At 40.9% G+C, this 18560-nt stretch overlaps 1 protein-coding gene across 1 annotated transcript in view; it reads right to left on the bottom strand.

Annotated features, from left to right (window-relative positions):
• Window positions 1-18560, bottom strand: part of TSPAN8 (tetraspanin 8) — a 30487-nt gene that overhangs the window by 7395 nt on the left and 4532 nt on the right. The window contains exons 2-5 of the mRNA XM_075058008.1: window positions 17049-17225; window positions 8003-8187; window positions 3107-3169; window positions 307-435 (exon numbers count right to left, since the gene is read on the bottom strand). Coding sequence (XP_074914109.1) covers window positions 307-435; window positions 3107-3169; window positions 8003-8062 — 252 coding nt within the window. The 5' untranslated portion in view covers window positions 8063-8187; window positions 17049-17225. The remainder of the gene's footprint in view (window positions 1-306; window positions 436-3106; window positions 3170-8002; window positions 8188-17048; window positions 17226-18560) is intronic.

Here is an 18560-nt window from a genome sequence, read left to right as displayed (position 1 = left end):
TGGGATAGGTAGTGGGGGAGGACTGGTGGAGGCAACTTTGGTGATGGTTGGATGGGAAAAAAGGTCGTGACATGCTCGGGGCTCTCTGGACCCTGTCTTTCTGTTGATGAGACCACCCATCATTTTTTCTGCACTAGAATTCAGAAGGGGCTCAAGCACAAGGTAAGCAATGAAAACACATGATCATAATCAAGCATTTGGTTAAAAAACCAGACCCCCATCTGCATTTGATGCTACTTGCAAGGACCTTATCCATCAAACGTAGCTGTGGCCTGTTAGAGGTAGCCAAATATTTTTCTTTCCTACCAACAGCAGCATGCACCGGCTCTCCTTTATGGCACCACAGCACCCCAGAAACCCGAGGACCATAATGATGGAGCCCACGGCTATCAGCAGATCGACCCCTGCAAACAGGCTGCTGTCTATATTCAACTCCTGAAAAGAGAGGGGAAAAAAATCTTTCAGCTACAAGAAGCTCCTCCTAAAAACATCTGTATCCCCCCAAACAAGAGAATTACTTCATAACTCAAAAATATACTGATTAGCAACCATGGAGAAATTCTGACCCATAAATAAACAAACCTCTAATGCCCCCTTCTTAAACGTTTTGTTGGGGAGCTCGGTGGAACCTGGCTTTTCACAGTCTTTGTCTCTGCACAAGATGAAAGTCAATTTTACAGAGTAAATAAAGATCTCTTGTCTTTAAAGTGCCTTTCAGTTAGTTTTCAGTCGATGAATCTTTGCTTTTTACTGGAAGTAGCAAAATTGATTATCTCAAAATGTCTCCTACATTAACCAAATGTTAAAGAAACAAAACCTCTGTTTGTCATTAGAAGGCCAGGAACATACTCTGTGGCTGTTCCTGAGAGAACACTTCTCAGAGCAATGCTGGATATACTAAAGAAATAGTTAGACATATTTTCCAAAGCAGCTTGCTTTTTTTTAGGCATGATCTCTAATATTACCCTCCGAGATGAGGACTGTATTTTGATGTGTGGGACATTCAACTAAACAATTCATATACCTCAATATTATTAAATATAAAATTATTCAGTTCCCACAGGACTGACTAAGGCCAAAGGCCAAAATAGAGAAAAATGTTCAAAGAATATTTTCCAGTGTGGCTGGTGCCAAGATTAGCAAAAATGTCTGGAAGTTGTCACATTTATCTTCTGATGGAAATTGCAAAGGTATATAGACAAGTATAATTTGAAGAATGTGTTGTTCTTTCCCCTTCCAAGTTGGACTGAACCTCCTGTTATTTATTCTTAGAAAGCTCTATTCATCTACAGCCAAATCCTTATGGTCTGTTCAATTATTACTCAGGCAAAATATACATTGGTTTTGAATGGGAACTTTGCCTGCCTAGAGGCAAAAATGTGAGAAAATGCTTTCAGTTTTGGTCCCTACTCTTAATTCACAGTTTTGGGGGAGTACTCAGTGTCACTTCAGGAAACCAATTTGGGACACACTTTTCTGAATAGGAAATTTCTCAAAAAATAAGAAAGGATAATAGTGGTTGTGGTTTTCCAAGCTCCGCTGTACCACCTGAGCCATCACACAGCAGATGCTCAACTAGCAAGTATGGCAATTTTAGCTTCTTGTAAAATGTTGGTTGAGGAGTGAAAGTTGTCATTCTTTCTCTTCCACAGCAGAGAACGGCAGAGCTCTCCACCGTGATGTAATTTACCCCATGGCACGACGTCATCATGAACTGAGTTCTGTTGCATCCGTCCTCTGCCAGACGTGGGACATCTGGGACTGGCTAAGGGCAACAGCGTCATCAGCCAAATGGCAGGAAAGCTATCATCTTATCTCCACCAACTTTTCATTCCCAGGTGGGAAATACTGACTTAAAAATTATTGTTATTGACTGACAGACTTCAGCAGAGGAGTGATCTGAAGCTTTGCAACTTAATCTATACCAAAGGCTCAGTCTGAAAGCTGAAAAAAATACTTCTGTGTCATACCTGGCCATTTTTTCACTTCCATTGCCAGAAAGCCTTTTTGGAAATAGAAGATGCAAATTAAATTTTCAAACTCATTTACATTTCCATGACCCAAACTCACAAGAAGAAATACACTGCTTAAACCTTAGAGTCAGATTGTTCTTCCTGTTAGTATAACAAAGCACCAACATAGAAAGATTGCACGGAGCCTTTCAGAGAAGCATCTACGAGCTGTGAAACCAGCTTCACTCAAGGGCGGCTGAAAGCATGCTGCGAGTCAGAGACCAGTGCCACTGGGAGCGTGCTTGGCAAAAGGTTGGCACTGCCCACGGGGCCAAAGGGCCTTTGCACCAACAGGTCCAGCCTCTGCTGCATGTCTGCAAGACCAAGGGTTCCTCAACATTCTATTTCCCCTAGCTTTGCAGGAAAGGAAAGGTATAAAGTCTGAAGTAATTTAATAACCCAGATAAAATCTGGGAAGGGAACTCAGGGACTTTCCTCCCCACTCCAGGAGGGCTGTTAGGACATTTTAATCCTAAAAGTAAAGATTTTGGGATCTCTAAAACTCTTTCTATATAAATATGAGGGGAAAAAGATAAGGTGTTTTTAAGGAGCCACTGAAAATAGAAAGGAAAAATCCTTCCTCCCTTTCAAAGTGGCAGTTACTGGGGAAATAAAAATTGTGTTATTGCAGACAGTGAGAAAGGTAAAAATATTCCCTACAAACATATGGAAGTAACTGTAGGAATATATATGACTATACTATTCTAATAGGGAAAGACATCGAAAAGTCTAGGAGCCACATGGCCCCTCATTATTCTAACACTGAAATCAATAACAACAGCATCATTCGTTTTCATTAGAGGAGAGAGAGAGACGTGTTGCCCAACAGAAATCAGTGTGCATCTGCAAGAACCTACATTAATAACACTAGAAGACAGTTCTTGTAGTCACATGTCTGTGTTTACCTCAATCACTTTATCTGACTACCTGCACCATCTTGTTTAATCTTAAACATCATAAAATGCATTAATCTTTACCAACAAAAACCACCTCAACAAAAACATAACAAATTTGTGGAAATGAAAATGGGAAATGAAAGTATATGCAGTAGCTTCCACATTTTACATGGTTCTGGTATGACTGCATACATTTACCTGCTGAACATCTTTGCTAACACGTATCCATACAGAGACTCCCAATATAACGGAGCCACACACCTGCAGGAGAAAACAAAGAACATTTAGGAAGATCAGAAATTTTAGATTAACGTTCAGCATCCAAATTGCACCAGATGCTGGCCAAAATTCTGAAATCATTTGTTTGGCAAAGTGAAAGAAACATGAATTGCTGGAGCATAGAATATTGATTCATATCCAGGAAACTTCATAAGGGCAGTTAAATCTTCAGTTATGCACCAGATCCCTGATGTTTCTACCTCAGAGGACTCTGAATTTCCTTGATGATTTATACATGTGGTTGGGAAGCACACAGAAATTCTGTCAGATGAGGGAGGAATATAAATTGCTATTGTATGTATATAACATGGCTGTAAAGCACATTGTTTCTTGTATAATGGAAACACATGAGATTTGATAAGGGATGTTTGTATAAATGTTGTTTCTAGAAATATTCAGGACACACATCTAGAGACATATTCTTTATGGTAAAACTCTCAGGAAAAGTTCTAAATAAAGTCTTTCTGCTGTTTCTATTGCAACAGTATCTGGCCATCTCCAATCTTTAGAATATTCCTTCTATAAAATGCCTATAGTTATTCTTTCCATTACATTTTTCAGGAAACAACCATACTCAGCCATGTACATGTGAAAGTTAGACTTGGGTGACTTGCTTTAAGGTGTTGAAGTCAGGGCAGATGAATCTCAGGTCCAGACACATTCCTTAATCACTAGTTGGGCTCCTGTTTCGTTGACCGTTGAGGTACCATTCCACTATGCATCAGTCACTCTATTCCTAACCTTGTCCGTGATGATTCTTACACAGAATTTCTCTTTATTAAGTGTTGGAGACAGGTAATTAAGAGACTAATCAGGTGTAAGGATTGAGGACTGAGACGACTGGTAGGAAAGAGTGATCACTGAGGGCCAGAGACTAGTCAGATTTAGAATTGTCTTCCTGTATGTCATTAATACTGAAGTCATAAATGGCCCTGAAATGTTGTTATGAGCTTCCCATGAAGACTGGGACTATTCCTAACTGTTCAAAATTAAGAGAGATATTTTTTATATGTTTTAGATAATTTTTCTTAAAAAATACTTTCCCTGCAAAAGGTTTCATATAATATTCAGCATCAAAGACCATAACGACTTTAGCAGATTATTTAATATGGAACAGAGCCAGCACTCGGACATGAGTACCACACATTTTCCTGCTCTAAGTAAAGTTCCTATAAGTACATTTGAAACATGAAAAGGAAAGTTGTACAATCGATGACAGCTATATCATGTTATCAAATTTAACTAGAACTCCCCACTGAAACCTTCTGAATCCCACCGAATCCGTCTAGAAACTGCTGGTATCATATGACTCTATATTTGGGTCTTGTTCAGCAGCACTATGTGAGCCATGTGGCTATGCACCAGACAACATGGGCTTGCTAATGTGAAAATTTCCACTGAAGTAGCTATTGCTACAAATCCAAACAGAATTTGGCCCACTGCCTTATTTGTTACATAGGACCTCCCATAAAAATACAGCACAGTAGTAGAAGTAAATAAAGCTGAATGTACAGGAGCTTACCACTCAGATGGGAATGCTACAATATTTATTTCCTCCATTCAAAAAAGAAACATCATTTATAAATCAAAATTTTTAGTAAAGTGTATATGTTTTAATTGTAAAAATAGAGTTGGTTTAGGCTGAAAAAAAATGCTCCGTTTCAGTAAAATTTTAATGTTTTGTTTCTGTTTATGTTCTTAATATATGAAGTGTACAAGAACATGCAAAGAAAGTTTTGAAATAACAAATCAAAATGGTCTGTTCCCAAAGAGTCAAAGTCAAACATTTCAAGTTTGCTGGAACACTCAATCCTAATTATTAAGTTTCCTTAAAATAAAGTTTTGATGAAAGAAACTTTCATTTCAGGAAATTTTCAGTTTTAATGAACCAGTATTTTCCAATGGAATAAAAAGAGCTTTGAAAAGATGCTCACCCATTTTCCCCAAACTGGGTGGCTATAAGAGTTTTGCCTCAACCCTTGACCAAGAAGCACTGACGTCATCACAGTCTCATAAACTGACCAGGAACAGGACTGTTGTCCCTCAAATTCAATTGGTCCTTCTCTTCTCAAGACCTTCAGTCTTGGTGTGATGAAGAAATACATCCTGGTTAAATTAGTATCACCTCAGATGAGCCTGCCCTGACTCTGGACCAGCAGTATATCAAGACTCTGCACTTCCCAGACATGGGAAAACCAATCCTATGGGGAATTCCCTCCACTGGCACACACTTTTTAAGCAACCAGTTTAAGGGTATCAGGAGGAGCGTTCTACAAGTTTGCTCCTGTTCAGGAAAACATTTGACTGGAATAATTCCTTGAGATACCTGAAATTAGGAGTGCTAGGAAGGTCCTACAGACAAGGTGGTCTATGGCTCAGCATACCTGCTAAGTTTGCGTTGCTACTTTCAGGGATCGAGATGTTCAGAGGTAAGGTATGGGGAAGTGGCCACGTGGGTTGTAGATGGGACTGCAAGTCTGGTATCAACAGCTGATCAAAGATTGCTCTGTCACTCATCAGGTTGCCTCAAACTAGGATCAGACATTAATATTTAGCAGAAAAAAGAAGGTAGTTCTACTATTTTGCATGATGTGGAGTGGCAGAAGCTGACAGAATGAGGGCAGCAGCTGAGACTGGATATCCTGCAAACTCTGAAGAAGAGGAAAAATCTGACCTATGTATCAGGTTTAATGCACAAAACTGACTTAAGGATTAACTTAAGGACTCTTAAAAGCTCCATATACGCACCGAGCTCCAAAGCACAGCTCTTCAACAGCCTATGCTCAGCTTGCTTTCACCAGGAGGCAACAACACTGCAGGGACACGCTGGAGCCCAGCGTGGGGCTCACGGGGCTGTAGATTCCCAGAGGGCACACGACATGTACTGCAGCCAGAGCCACTTTGCAGAGCTAGCTTAGACTATTCCAGGGCTTGCTTACTTAGTGCTATGCTGTAAGGGCTGCTTAGAAAAAGGCATCAGAAGGCTGGAAAGCCCACCCCCACGTCCCCTAGGAGGGGACACTCCCAGAGGGACTGCAAAGGGCTTAAAATGAAAGGACGCCAAGTAAATATGCAGCCGTTGCTCTTACCTAATTAAGGCTAAAGTCACCTTCATTTCCCACTATCAGTTTAATTTTCCACTTGCCAACTGCCTTGTGCACCAGGGAGAGCAGCTGTGGGACCAGTGGCTGTAAAGACGTCACTGTTCCCTGTACTTTGCTGCAGCAATTTAATGATTTCCAGGGCTTAGACACAGGAATGTGAATCAAAGAATTCAGCTTCATTGTACTCTGTCGGCCCTTATTCCTGTTTGCACCACGTCTGTTCTTCCCTATCTTGGTAGTGCTAAACACCTTCCTTTAAAATAAGTAACTATAGCTGCATTGCTGTCCTCCTCTGTCCCATCCAGGCAGTCACATGCACAGCAAATGCTCTCAGCATATTCTTCCCCAGAATAGAGTACAGATTTTCCTACCTTTGGCATAAAGATAGGTTTGGGAAGTTTGTTCCATGCCTGATTGTTTCCTGAGCTTTCAAGACTCTCCCAGGATCGCATCCTGTGTTTTTCTCTAGGAAACCCATGCCGTCACTGGAGGCTTAGGCACGGGGCATTATTCACATGTTTGTTCCAGAAGTAGTTTGGAGCTTTTCTAATGCTAGGCTGAGACATTTGCCTATGTTTTAGCTTACAGTAAATACAGATGAATGTGAGCAGGAAAAACTTCCTGAGGGGCAGGAATTCCGAGTCAAAAACTTACGGACTCTTTTAAGTACCGTTGGAGAAAAACTTTAACACAGATGTCAGATATCTTCAATCTGCCTTGATGGAGGTGGAGGAAGAAGAGGGGGGAGGCAGTCCAAACCATCTCTGGCCTGTTAGGAATTTCTTTGTGAGGTTCAGAAGCGATCAAAGAATTTTGCTAATTCTTGTCATTTTGGCTAGCCACAAATTTTCCAAGGCTACTGTTTGTGGTCCCTTTTGAATGGTATCACCTTTTCACTTGAAAAAAATCCCTTGAGGCAAAGCCCATATTGTGGCTAGTAGTTCCGCTTCTGGTTTCAGTGAACCTCTGGTGAACCTGACAAATCTCTGTCGGGAAAGCTGACAGTGAGGTTGAACCATGCGAGAAATGTTCTTTAACTCAAACCTTTCCAGAGCTTCCAGGACCTGAAATTCTTGCAAACCAGCTGAGGTATGATAAATAGACAAATACGGCTCAAACGACACCCAGAAACCTCCCTGCCATCCTGTGCTGTATTTGCCTTGGTACAGCTATTGGCAGTACTGCCAGCCCATACCATCTTAGAAACATTTACTGTCTACCATCAGAAACTAATTATGACACTGAACATAAAGCAAAGAACCACAAAGAAGGATATGAAACCCATTTAACAATTAGGAGGCTAAAAATACAAGTGAATTTTCTGTATCTCCTGTTGCAACTACATTTTCAGGATTATGCCATTTGGAGGCAAGCAGCAGACAATAAAAGCAAGAGAACAGTGCATTGTAAGTGGAGAGCCTGTTATCTTCTGACTGAAGTGAGCGATGTCGCTTGACATGAGGGGCACGATATAAGCAAGGAGACAGACTCATGGCTGGTCTACTTTTGAATGTGGAAGGAAAGCTATTTTGAAGGAAAAAGACAAAGGGAAGGGCAAAAGTTAAACATATTCTCCCCTCCCTGATTTAGAACTGTACTCTGGTTCCACTTATACTCTATTTTCTTTACAATTCCTTCAACTACAGCATTCAGATAATGTTGAACACATTTCATGCATCACTAATAACAATTTAAACACCAACTTACTCACCCAAAATAAGAAGTTGAAGACGAACATGGAGTACTTCATGCAGCTGCTTACACCCGCCATTTTCAACAAGCTGAGACAAAAACGAGCACTGCAGAAGCTTCCTAAGACTTTGACCTCAATAAAAAACTTGTTCCTGCGTCTTCAGAAAACTTCTCAAACCACGTCAAATACGCCGTGCTCTGCTACTGAAAGCAAAAATTGTGACCAAGGCATCAACAATTATTTAAATAGTTCCTGTACAACGGGTAAATATTAACCAGAGCATTGGGGAAGCACTACCAGGTGTTATCACTGAGTCTCCAGACTCTTATTGCATCTTTGTGGTTTGTACTTTTCTATCGTCATGTCAGTCCTGTCCTACACCTCGAAAGTAAATAGATAATGCAGCAGAAGTCATAGTTTCAAGAGAAAGGGAAGTGAGCATAAAAAAATTTCACAGACCTGCTTTCAGGAGGTGCAAATGATTGCATTTCTTAATGCTTTTAAGTCACCGGGTTTAGTCTTTCATTACCCACTGGTCATTGCCAACATTCATTCGGTCGTGTTCACCCTCCCACTCCAGACGTTCAACTGGCATGAAGGGCTGGGTCTGTGTTATCCCAGCAGAGGAGGGGTAAGGAATGTGCCACCATTTTCTCCCTCTCGGTGTCTACCTCAGATCATTTTGCTCTTCCTGACCAAATCAAGACCCCGGGAACCTGGGCACTGTGGTGCACAAAACATCCTGCTGTGCAGGTTTCCAAAAGTGTTGTGAACCCCAGCATAGCAATCAGGGTTCTGGTGTCCGATGGAGGATACCTCTCAGCAACAGGAGCTAGATTCATCCCAGAAGACAAGGCAATAAACCTGTTTCATTAGTTTTGTTTTATGTCTTGTTTGTTTTCTTTTGTTCTCCTCAGACTAGAAATCCTGAGGGGAAAATAAAGGTATCATTGCTCTGTTTTTTTCTATCAATCAGCCCATTTTCTGGAGAAGCCCCATATAGCAGTCCTTGGAGGGATGAGGGTCAGACACAGGTTCCCCTGAGTTCATCATAAAAAAGCAGCTTTATTTTGCAGGTGAGCACAAAGGATTTAAATGTGAGAGATTAAGGACATGCTGGACTGAACTGATTTATGAAGCCCCCTTGGCCCAAGCCCATTTTTCAGTCTTCACTGTCTGTTCACATTCTTCAATTCTGCTGTCTGTATTTGAAAAAAAATGGGAAGTGTTAGTATATAACACACCTGTAGATGGTGACAAAAAGATGTAACTTAGATCCTGGCTTTTGTAGGATCCACAAAAAATAATCTACATTGAAAACAACTACCTCTAGCTACTCTCTAAAACAGCTTTTAATGAAGGTGTGATGTTGTAATCTCTCCATTTACTTTCACTAATTACATTTTAACAGACACAACCATTCCTATTTTTATGAGTGGCTCTATACCTGCCTTTGCCTTTCTGGGCTCTTTGCTGGAGTAATGCTATTTTTTCTAACTCTAGGAGATCGGCTGTCTGACTAGCTTATTTCGCAATATCCACCCTGAATCTGAGAATGTTCCTAAAAATAATTGCGCTCATGAAATACAGATTTTGTAAGGATTGGGAGAAACAACTGTGTGGTATGGTTTAGATCTAAAGCACTCAACAAATAAGTAAGTTGAGAAATGTGGGTGTCTTTATGGAGGGATGCCATAGCCACAGATGAATCATGAGAAAAGTTTAAAGGGCCATATAAAATTGTATGAAAAGGACCGTGAAGGGTAATAAGAGAATCACAGATGACACAGGATTTGAAGAGATAAGTCTACAATCAGACCGTGCAATTGCAGCAAACTAAGTTTATTATAAGTGGAGTTCGGAAATAGCGTTTTGTACCCAAAACTACACAGCTATAAATCTTCACACACAGTAGATACTCGTTAAAGAAGGCTTGAGCTCTAGCACTGTTGTCTGTGAGATGCTTAGCCCAGGCATTCAATCAGGGGTGTCTGAGGGAAACTGTGCTAGGGCAGTAATAATATAGGGAGCAAGTGTGAGCATACACACACTGGCCCTTCGAAAAAGGCCGGTGTGCAAGGATCTTTCATGCACAAGAAGTCCAATCCCTCTTCGCCTCCCTGTTTTCCTTCACAGCAGTCTCAGATTTGGGGCAGGCAAGGGTCTGTGCCAGCAATGCCCCAGTGTGACTCCCAGAGCCTTTTAAATATGCCTATTGAACATTAACCTCAAGCAAGCTCTGCTAAGATCCCAGTTCTTCCTAAACTTTGAAAAATCTACCTGCATTTTAAATGTTTACTGATCTCTTTGGAAAAAGCAAAAATAGACTTTCCTAGAACTCGATAGATACTCTTTTTCTAAGATGGCAAATAGAAAGTAATGTCAAAGTTAAATATATTTCCTAGTGTGTTTCTAACATGCTAAATATGGCTACCGAAGAGAAACTCAGTATCTGAATTGACTCCAATTCCTACATGTTTCATTTCTGTATGTAATGGTATCCAAAGTAAAAGTATGTCATCTAAGATTAAAAGCAAACAAGCACTTTCCCTTAAGTGACAGATTTTCAGGTTAAATCTTCTGTATGAGTTGATGATTTCTTATTTCCTGGCTACATAGTGCTTTTTTGTACGTCCTGGAGAAGGGGAAAGCCACAATTATGGCATAGATCATGTTTGCAGTTGTACCTACAAGGATGAAGGTCATGCAGATAATTGCAGAGCCTTAGGAATGACAGCACAGGCATGAGAAATTTTGCTGCTATTTGCATGTAAAATTGCTCCCATTACCCCTCCACTAACTGTTTAGATGATCAGCTATGCCCTACCAATAACAAAGCCTGTGCTACAAGCTGCTTAAAAGCTTTTCTCAGTAAAGAAGTTGTAAAACCCCATTCACTTACTGCTCCTCCCTACAGATCAGAAGAGGAGGATTATCAGTGCACAGCCTGGGTGCAGCGCAGGGTGGGAGCCTCTCACCCAGCACACAGTTCCACATCACAACATGGGAGCTCTGACGACATGCTGACTTTGCCCTCTGTGTCACACAAGAAACCGGAAAGGGAGAGGCATATTTTGGCAGAAAAAAATGCCAGTACACCTGTAATGAACCTGGAGTAAAGCATCTCCCCTTTGACACTTCCCAAGCAGCTACAGTTGGTTTTATAGTGCTTTTATCTTCCTTCTCCTCCCAGCCTTCCCTTACTCTGAGTCTTTTTCTTTTTTTTACAACCTCCATTTCCCCTTGTGAGGTGCCTCTCCATGGTCAGGCTGTGACCAAAGCCCCGTATCAGATGATTCACTGTATAGCCAGTCATACGTTCAGGTCCGGACTTGAAAAACTGGTTTGTCCTGGGTAGCAGCGAGCTCTTTGAACAGTGCCATGTGGATAGTGGGTAATAAAAGTTTGCTTGCCATTGGAATTTCCGTTCAGTGCGGTGATAAACGCACAATAGAGAAGACAGGTAAGAACTATATTCAGTGTGGAGCTTGCAACCTCAATGGACCCAGCACCACCCCAGAGTGAGCTAGAATCCCCCCAGAAAGCAGTGCGGGGTGGTCCCTCAGTGCCAAATCCTGCTACTGACTTCTCTCCTTTCTTTTCCTCCCTTCTACCACACCCTGAACTGTTACAAGGATGAACAAAGTTGTGTCTCAGAGCAGGATCTGGAGCCCCTCCGTTTCCTATGGGCTATAGGAGTGAACTGGGCTCCTGTTAGTGTCATACTGGGAACTGATGTCTTGCCTGTTAGGGCTTTTACTTTCACTTTGAAATAATACGTATTTGTAGCTATTAACAATGTAAACCCTTCTTTATTGATGACTATGTTCCTCTGCACTCCAGCCAATAAAAATGTAAACTCTTTATAGAAAAGATACAGCCCAACACATGAGTTGGTGAGCAGCCCAGCTCGGAAGAGGCGGTGGCCTGACCATCAAAACAAACCTTGAAGTCCCAGCCATGTCTACATACTCAGGAGCAGGCAAATCCTGCTGTGTCCCATGCCAGTCCCAGCTACGGGCTGGGAAACGTATAGCTGGGTTAAGGCTGTGCTCTCCCTTCTTCACGAGGGCTGGAGAAAGGCAACGCAGATGTGCAATATCCCTCGTCCCAGGACAGGCGCTCGGAGGGGGACGCCGGTGTCAGTGTGTTGGCCATTGGGGTGTTGGTCAGAGGGTCATCGTGCCCTCCCTCTGACCACACTTCTCACGTTAGCACTGGAAATCTTGTCCCCGGGGAAGGGAGTCGAAATGGGGGTATGTCTCCACGAAAGGTTCTTGTTCTGACAAAAGAGTTTCATCAGAAAATCCCCAGCCAGCTCTGTGCTGAACTCCTATCCAGGCACTCTGTGGCCTGACGCCAGCATCACTCATATGTTCCTGCTTTAGCGAGGTCTAGTGTCTTGAACACTCTCACTTCCCCTAAAGCAACAACTCTTCCACCAGAAAACAAACCTTGTGCAGCAGGTCTGCCTGTGATCCCCTCTCCCTCCCAAAGGATGCAGCCTCCTCTTCCCATACACCACCGGTTTTCTTCTAAGCCTTTCATCCGAAAACTCTCTGAAATACGTATTTTTAAGCTTTCATTGAAATTTGGCTCATATTAAAATAAAAGAAGTCCTTAGGTATGAATAAACTCACATACCTAATCCACATATTTCTCTTTTCACCTTCCCTGCCTCCCCAGACCTTTTCATTTACTGCTAGCCCTCTTGGCTGTTTTACATCCTTTTTTGCTCATTTATGTACTTCATGAACTAAGCTGTTCTTTTATGTCAGGGCTTATGTCAGGGATTTCCTATTTCCCAGCGCCTGGTCAGGATTCATTTAAACTATATATCTCTGGGTTTAAAATATTTTGTTGGTTTCAAAATGAATTCATCTTGGATTAACATGCTAATCAGTGTCAGTAAGGGTTTCACTATCTAACCTGTAAGTATATTATTAAGCCTAACTTCGTTAAAAAAATGCTTGCTAAAGAACCCATACTGAATATGTTTCTCTGTATTATGTAGGCAGGGCTCAATGTATGGGAGCTGTTACTAACATAAGAGGTGTATTATTTTTGACCCCTGGCATTTTCAGCTTATCTTGAAACTCTCTGTGCCGTAAAGTACAGATTGCTGTGAAGAAAGATGCGTTAAAAACATAGAGAGCAGCTTTTGTCAGTGAAGAATCAAAAGGCTTCAGATGCATCTTCATAATATCATCTTCTTTTTCAAGCAGGAGGGAGCCGAGCCAGGAGTGTTTCTCCTGGAAGAGGACATGCATATTTCATATTCAGGTCTAAACACCAGCAACTTGATTCTGATTTTGTTTATGCCCATGTAAATCAGAAGAAGTTTATAAGGCAAGTTTCTGTCAGTACAGATTAGAAATTATATATCTAACCTTCCTCCCTGCCCTAATTTTTCCAAGGGAAAAAGAATAAACCTGCCAGAAAAATGTGACACTTTCTCTCTGAATTTTCCCTGCTGACCTCCAGCCATGGGTGGGAAGTGTCCTAAATGATATGAGACCTAGACAGGTATACAGTTATTTTGTGATCCAAAAATCAGATACTTATATGTTAGAAAGTGAGAACTAGGTTATTCTGTTGTTGTTTTATAGACATCAGTTATGTAACTATAATTATATTATTCCCTATAAAGATGCTTTCTTAATGCTTTATATGAAAACTCTACATAATATGGGCAGGCAGGCAATGTGGTCACCAGTTATGTTTAGAATTAGTACACGGGAAGTACAAAACATCTGTCATGAAATTTTGCCCCCAAAAATGCAGATTTGATATTTATTTTGACAAGTGTATTTCTTCTATTTCAGGATAATATGACACTCAATCCCCACTTTCACTGAGGCATACCTCTGTTTGGCAAAGTAAGTAAACACATACAAAAATTAAAAAACAAATATAAGTAAGCAAGCTTTAGCTTTCAACATTATTAATTCCTTACGTCTCATTCAGGGTAAAACGTCCGTGCTGTGAAAGTTGAATGGGAGCTTTCTTATTTTTCTATGGTTGCTGTAGACAAAGTGATGCTATCAAAATAGCACTACACAGCAAGTGAGCTACAGGCTTCACAACCCCTGAAACTCGGAGATCCTCTGGGACTATTCTACCAGATGTGTCGAGTCTTTTCACAGTCCAGAGAGGAGTTTCCATCAGGCCTCATCTGCTCACTGACCTTCCCAATCCCGCTGACATTAAACTTTGCCGCTCTGCAGCGCTCCATGGACACTGGGGTCTTTTCTGATTCAGATGGTTGTATTGCTTTTTCAGTTTAATCCCCCCACACACAAACCTTTCATTTCTGCCCCTGAGTGCCGTTTTTTACAAAGCTTGAATATGAAAATTCTATCATTTGCAGACTATAAACATTTGCAGAAAAAACTCGTATTTTCATTCCCACTCATCTTTGTCCCGCAAGTGCTATTCATTTATCCCCTCTATACATAAAAAGGCTCTTTTCTTTCCAAATGTTTTTTCTGTAGCTGAAAGGACAGGAAGAGAACTGAAGAGTATTACTGAAAACTTTATAGTAACTACCAAATAGCAGAGTTAGCGGCTTTACCTACTGGCAATGATCCAGATTTATAACTTGCACATGTGCAATTCACATTTGTACTAAAAACTAATTTCCTACTGAAGCCATTGAAGAAAGATGCTGTAAAGAGCCCGGTCCTCAGAAAAGCTAAGAAGCCCATGCTGAGGGACTGTCGGCCTCCCAAGACTGTAATCAGAGCTGAGAGTGCTGAGCTACTTTCAGAGGAATCTCAGTACCATCCAGCACTAAGCTCCAAATGTTAACCACTACTGTAAAAATAGCTCCCCTTTTTTCAGCTTTCACAATTTTCTGGGACTACCTCCCTCTGAACAGGCAAGCACACGGAGCTAGGATACTCTTGGCTGTTCCATAAAGATGATTCTCTTCAATGCTACAAGAAGTGTCCAAACCCCTCCTTTACTGACATAGAAAGAAGGCGCATACTGGAACGAGCCCGGGGCTTTTGTCTCTACAGAAATTCTTAGAGACCAGCTCGGCCTTTTGGAGCCCATGACGTGCTTCCTCACTTGCTCTCTGATCCCCTCGACTCGTTCTGTGTCAAACAGTACGATACCGGCAGGGATGAGCTTCTGAAGGTGATTGCTGCCATCCATGAAGGATTTCAAAGCTCTGCACACAGTTCGTCTTAGAGCTGACTCTGAAACTTTAAAAACCTCCTCTGCAGGGCTAGAGAAGGTAATATTTACGGAACTACTCTGCCTCAGAGTATCTGCCCTGGGCGGATAGTTGGAATGGCAGAGGCCTCTGTTAACCTTACAGTTAAAGAACTAATGCAACAACTCAAGCCAAAATTCAGTTAGTAAACTTCCTATTTTATGTTATCAGAGTTTCTATGAGAAATATTTGCCCCTGCAAAAGTATTTGGCCAAGCCAAAGCCAAATCTTAAACAACCATGTTTATATCCGTGGCAGGAGCAAGAGGAACTTACAGGAAGTGTGAACTAAACTCAATGCAAATTGTGAAAGTCTAGTTTTAATTTAAAATAGAATCTATATAAGAAATAACATTTAAAACAGAGGTGGGAATGCCAAAAGGAAGAAGAGTGAAAACTTCATGGCTAAACATGAAACAGGATCGTTTTCATGTCATGTCTCCTTTGAGCACAATCACTGTAGTTCTTAACTGTTAAGATAATAAAAGACACTTTTCCATTAAGCTGTAGGCTCCCCATCAGCATATGGTTAGGTTTTGTGTCTTCTCTTTGCTAGACCATTTACTATCTCAAAGTGAAGAATTTCGTCCTTTGTCATGTCCATAGATGAGATTAACAAGCACACACACTTTATACACTTCATTAATCCTTGTGATGATTCATGCGCATAGGGGTCATACTCTAATCCAAGTCAGACCTCTAAAAATACTTGACCTCCAGATGGCTGTGCTGACTGCTGTAGCTAAGAGCAGAGTTTGGACACATCGTCTTTCTTTTCATAGCACCGTAGTACAGATTAAACATATTCAAACTATCCTTATAAAAGACATGCTTAGTCAGTGTGCTGACTATACATAAAAAAGGTCATTTGGGCAAGGATTTTGATTAGTCTGAGATTTAGTTCAAAGTCTGGCACCATTGCACTTTGCTCTTGAAAGAGTCTTTGGGTACTAAAAATAAGGTATAACCACAGTGCTGCGAACAATAAGCTTGTTGTCACAAGATGTCACATATCGTGGGAGCATCCTCCAGGGTGCACACTGCTGGGTGCACAGGACTGCGCTCCAGGGTGCCCAAGATCTCTGGAAGGGGTGCCAATGAAATACTACAACCGAACAGAAATGTTGCAAGAGAAAAATAACCATGAATCTAATCACTATTTAGCTATGCTTGGGTTCAGCTCCATACGTGTTTTTTAAGGCTCATAGCTCTTTATGAGGAGTCAAATTTATTGCCAGATCCGAATGGCTTCCTCTCCTGCCCTTTCTTCCCATCACACAGAAATCAGACTTCTGTTTGCATTGGGGTAGTGCTATTTTGGTTTATTTAATCTTACTACTGCACTACTCCAAATTTATTCTATGACAGCCACCCAGAATTCCCTGCAATGAGGATATTTCTTTTCCAGAGACTTTATAAATAGGAGTCCTTTCACTTAATTGCAGCCACTTAAAAGGTTAGTCTGTAATTTAAGTTAGTTCTCTAACCTGAAGGAGATCCATCCCAAGTATATAAAATAAGTGAGATGGCTTAGGAAGTTATTTGTCTCTTTTTTCCGCCTATAGAGAGAATTTAAAGGATTAGCTCAGATTATGTGCCAGATTTAGGAATGTGCCAATATTAGGAAGCTAATATTAAAGGAACTAGTTATTACCCTAAGAACTTTCTATCTGTGTAGGAAATGAAATGTTGCGCACTGCACACAGCGTACCATAAAACAAAGTCTGCTGGCTTTACTCAGAGATAAGATATATAGCTATTTTTCAGCCTGTTGGATTACTTAGAAATATTTACTCGTCCCAGGAAGTCTGTTAATCATATGCATAAAGGATCAGATTCTTACCTGGTGTAAATGGGAATAATTTCACTGATCTCCAAATTGGGCTCAATAGCAGAAAGAACACACCACAGGCCATTAACTTCTCCTGAGACTATTGAAAAGGAATTCATCAGATCAGAATAGATGTAGGAAGTTTAATATCTTCCACTATGATCCGTCTGATGTATTTCCTCATAAAGCCTGTCAACGATGGCAAAAAAGAAAAAAAAATTGCGAAGGTCAAAAGCTGTTCTCTCAAACCCCATCTGCATTGCAGTTTCAATAGATGCTGCTGTTAAATGTGGTGGATTGTACTTCACTCGAAGCATTTAAATTAAATCTGAATACCATTCTGAAAAGATATGCTATAGATCAAAGAGATGCATTGAGCCTGGAGCAAAAATGAATGAGTGGGTTTCTATGGGCTGTATTACATTAGAGTTCAGAATAGATGATCTTCATGCTCTCTCCTCACCTGAACACATGAATCCAGTCTCATTTAGCTAGACAGTACTTCACTGCCATAGGTATGCTGATTTCATGAACTATAAAAATACATCTAATTTAAGAAACTGGCCTTTGAGCTCAGTGAGTGCTCCTGAGTCACATAAACTAGTCTCTTGTTATTACAGACATCATATTATATCCTTTTTTTATCAACTTCCATTTTAGCAGTTTGTTTTCTTCACTTCCTCTACTCCCATTGCTATACTGGTTAGGAAAGTTCTTCTAATTTCCATTCTGAATTTGCACATGGCCAGTTTACATTTATAGTTTATTTCTGCCTTTTCTGACAACCCCATCTTTTAGCTTAAATAGTTGTTTTCTTTCTGTAACACCATCACGAACTGAAAGACTGCTTTGCTAAAAAGATGCCACATTCTCCTCGCAAGATGCTTGCCATTGCCCTGCTGGACCTAACCATGTCTCTGCGCCTGTTCCCTTTGGGTTCATCTTTCCTGAATAAGGGAGACCCGTGTAGGACATGGAGTTTCAGATGAGGTCTGAAACATAACCATCCCTCTTTCTACAGGTGATTACTATTATGACCATAATTGTCTGTCTTGGCTGTATCGCACCAGTAGTGCATATTTATCCTGGTAAATAATGTGCTCAAGTTCCCATCCTCAGTTGATTTTACCTGATTAGTTTCTGGTTTATAACAGAAGTTTTTTCTTATCCCTCTCCAAGCTAAATACTTGACATTATGTTTTGCAGAAGTCCATCCCACACTAATCCCCCAGTCATCAGACCATTCAGTTTTTCTGTATACCTTGAGCATTCGTATCTTGATCATCTCTCAAACCTTTGTGTCGCTAGCATTTCCCATCAGTGCTCCCCCATTCTCCACGCCACAATGAAAATGTTAAAAAAAAAAGTCCCATCTCTGCTCCTTTGCTGCTCCTGCTCTGTTCCTCTATAAACTAACTTCCTTTAATGCCAGCATCTTCCCTTTCAACACTACATGATGACATCTTTACTTTAAGCATCTCCTTACCCACCATAGAGTGCTTCCGTTGATCTCCATCTCCCCCA

This window comes from Buteo buteo, chromosome 26 (assembly GCF_964188355.1).
Source record: "Buteo buteo chromosome 26, bButBut1.hap1.1, whole genome shotgun sequence".
Classification (NCBI taxonomy): Eukaryota; Metazoa; Chordata; class Aves; order Accipitriformes; family Accipitridae; genus Buteo; species Buteo buteo.
Note: the sequence above shows the minus strand (reverse complement) of the source record. Positions and strands in the feature narration are given on the sequence as shown.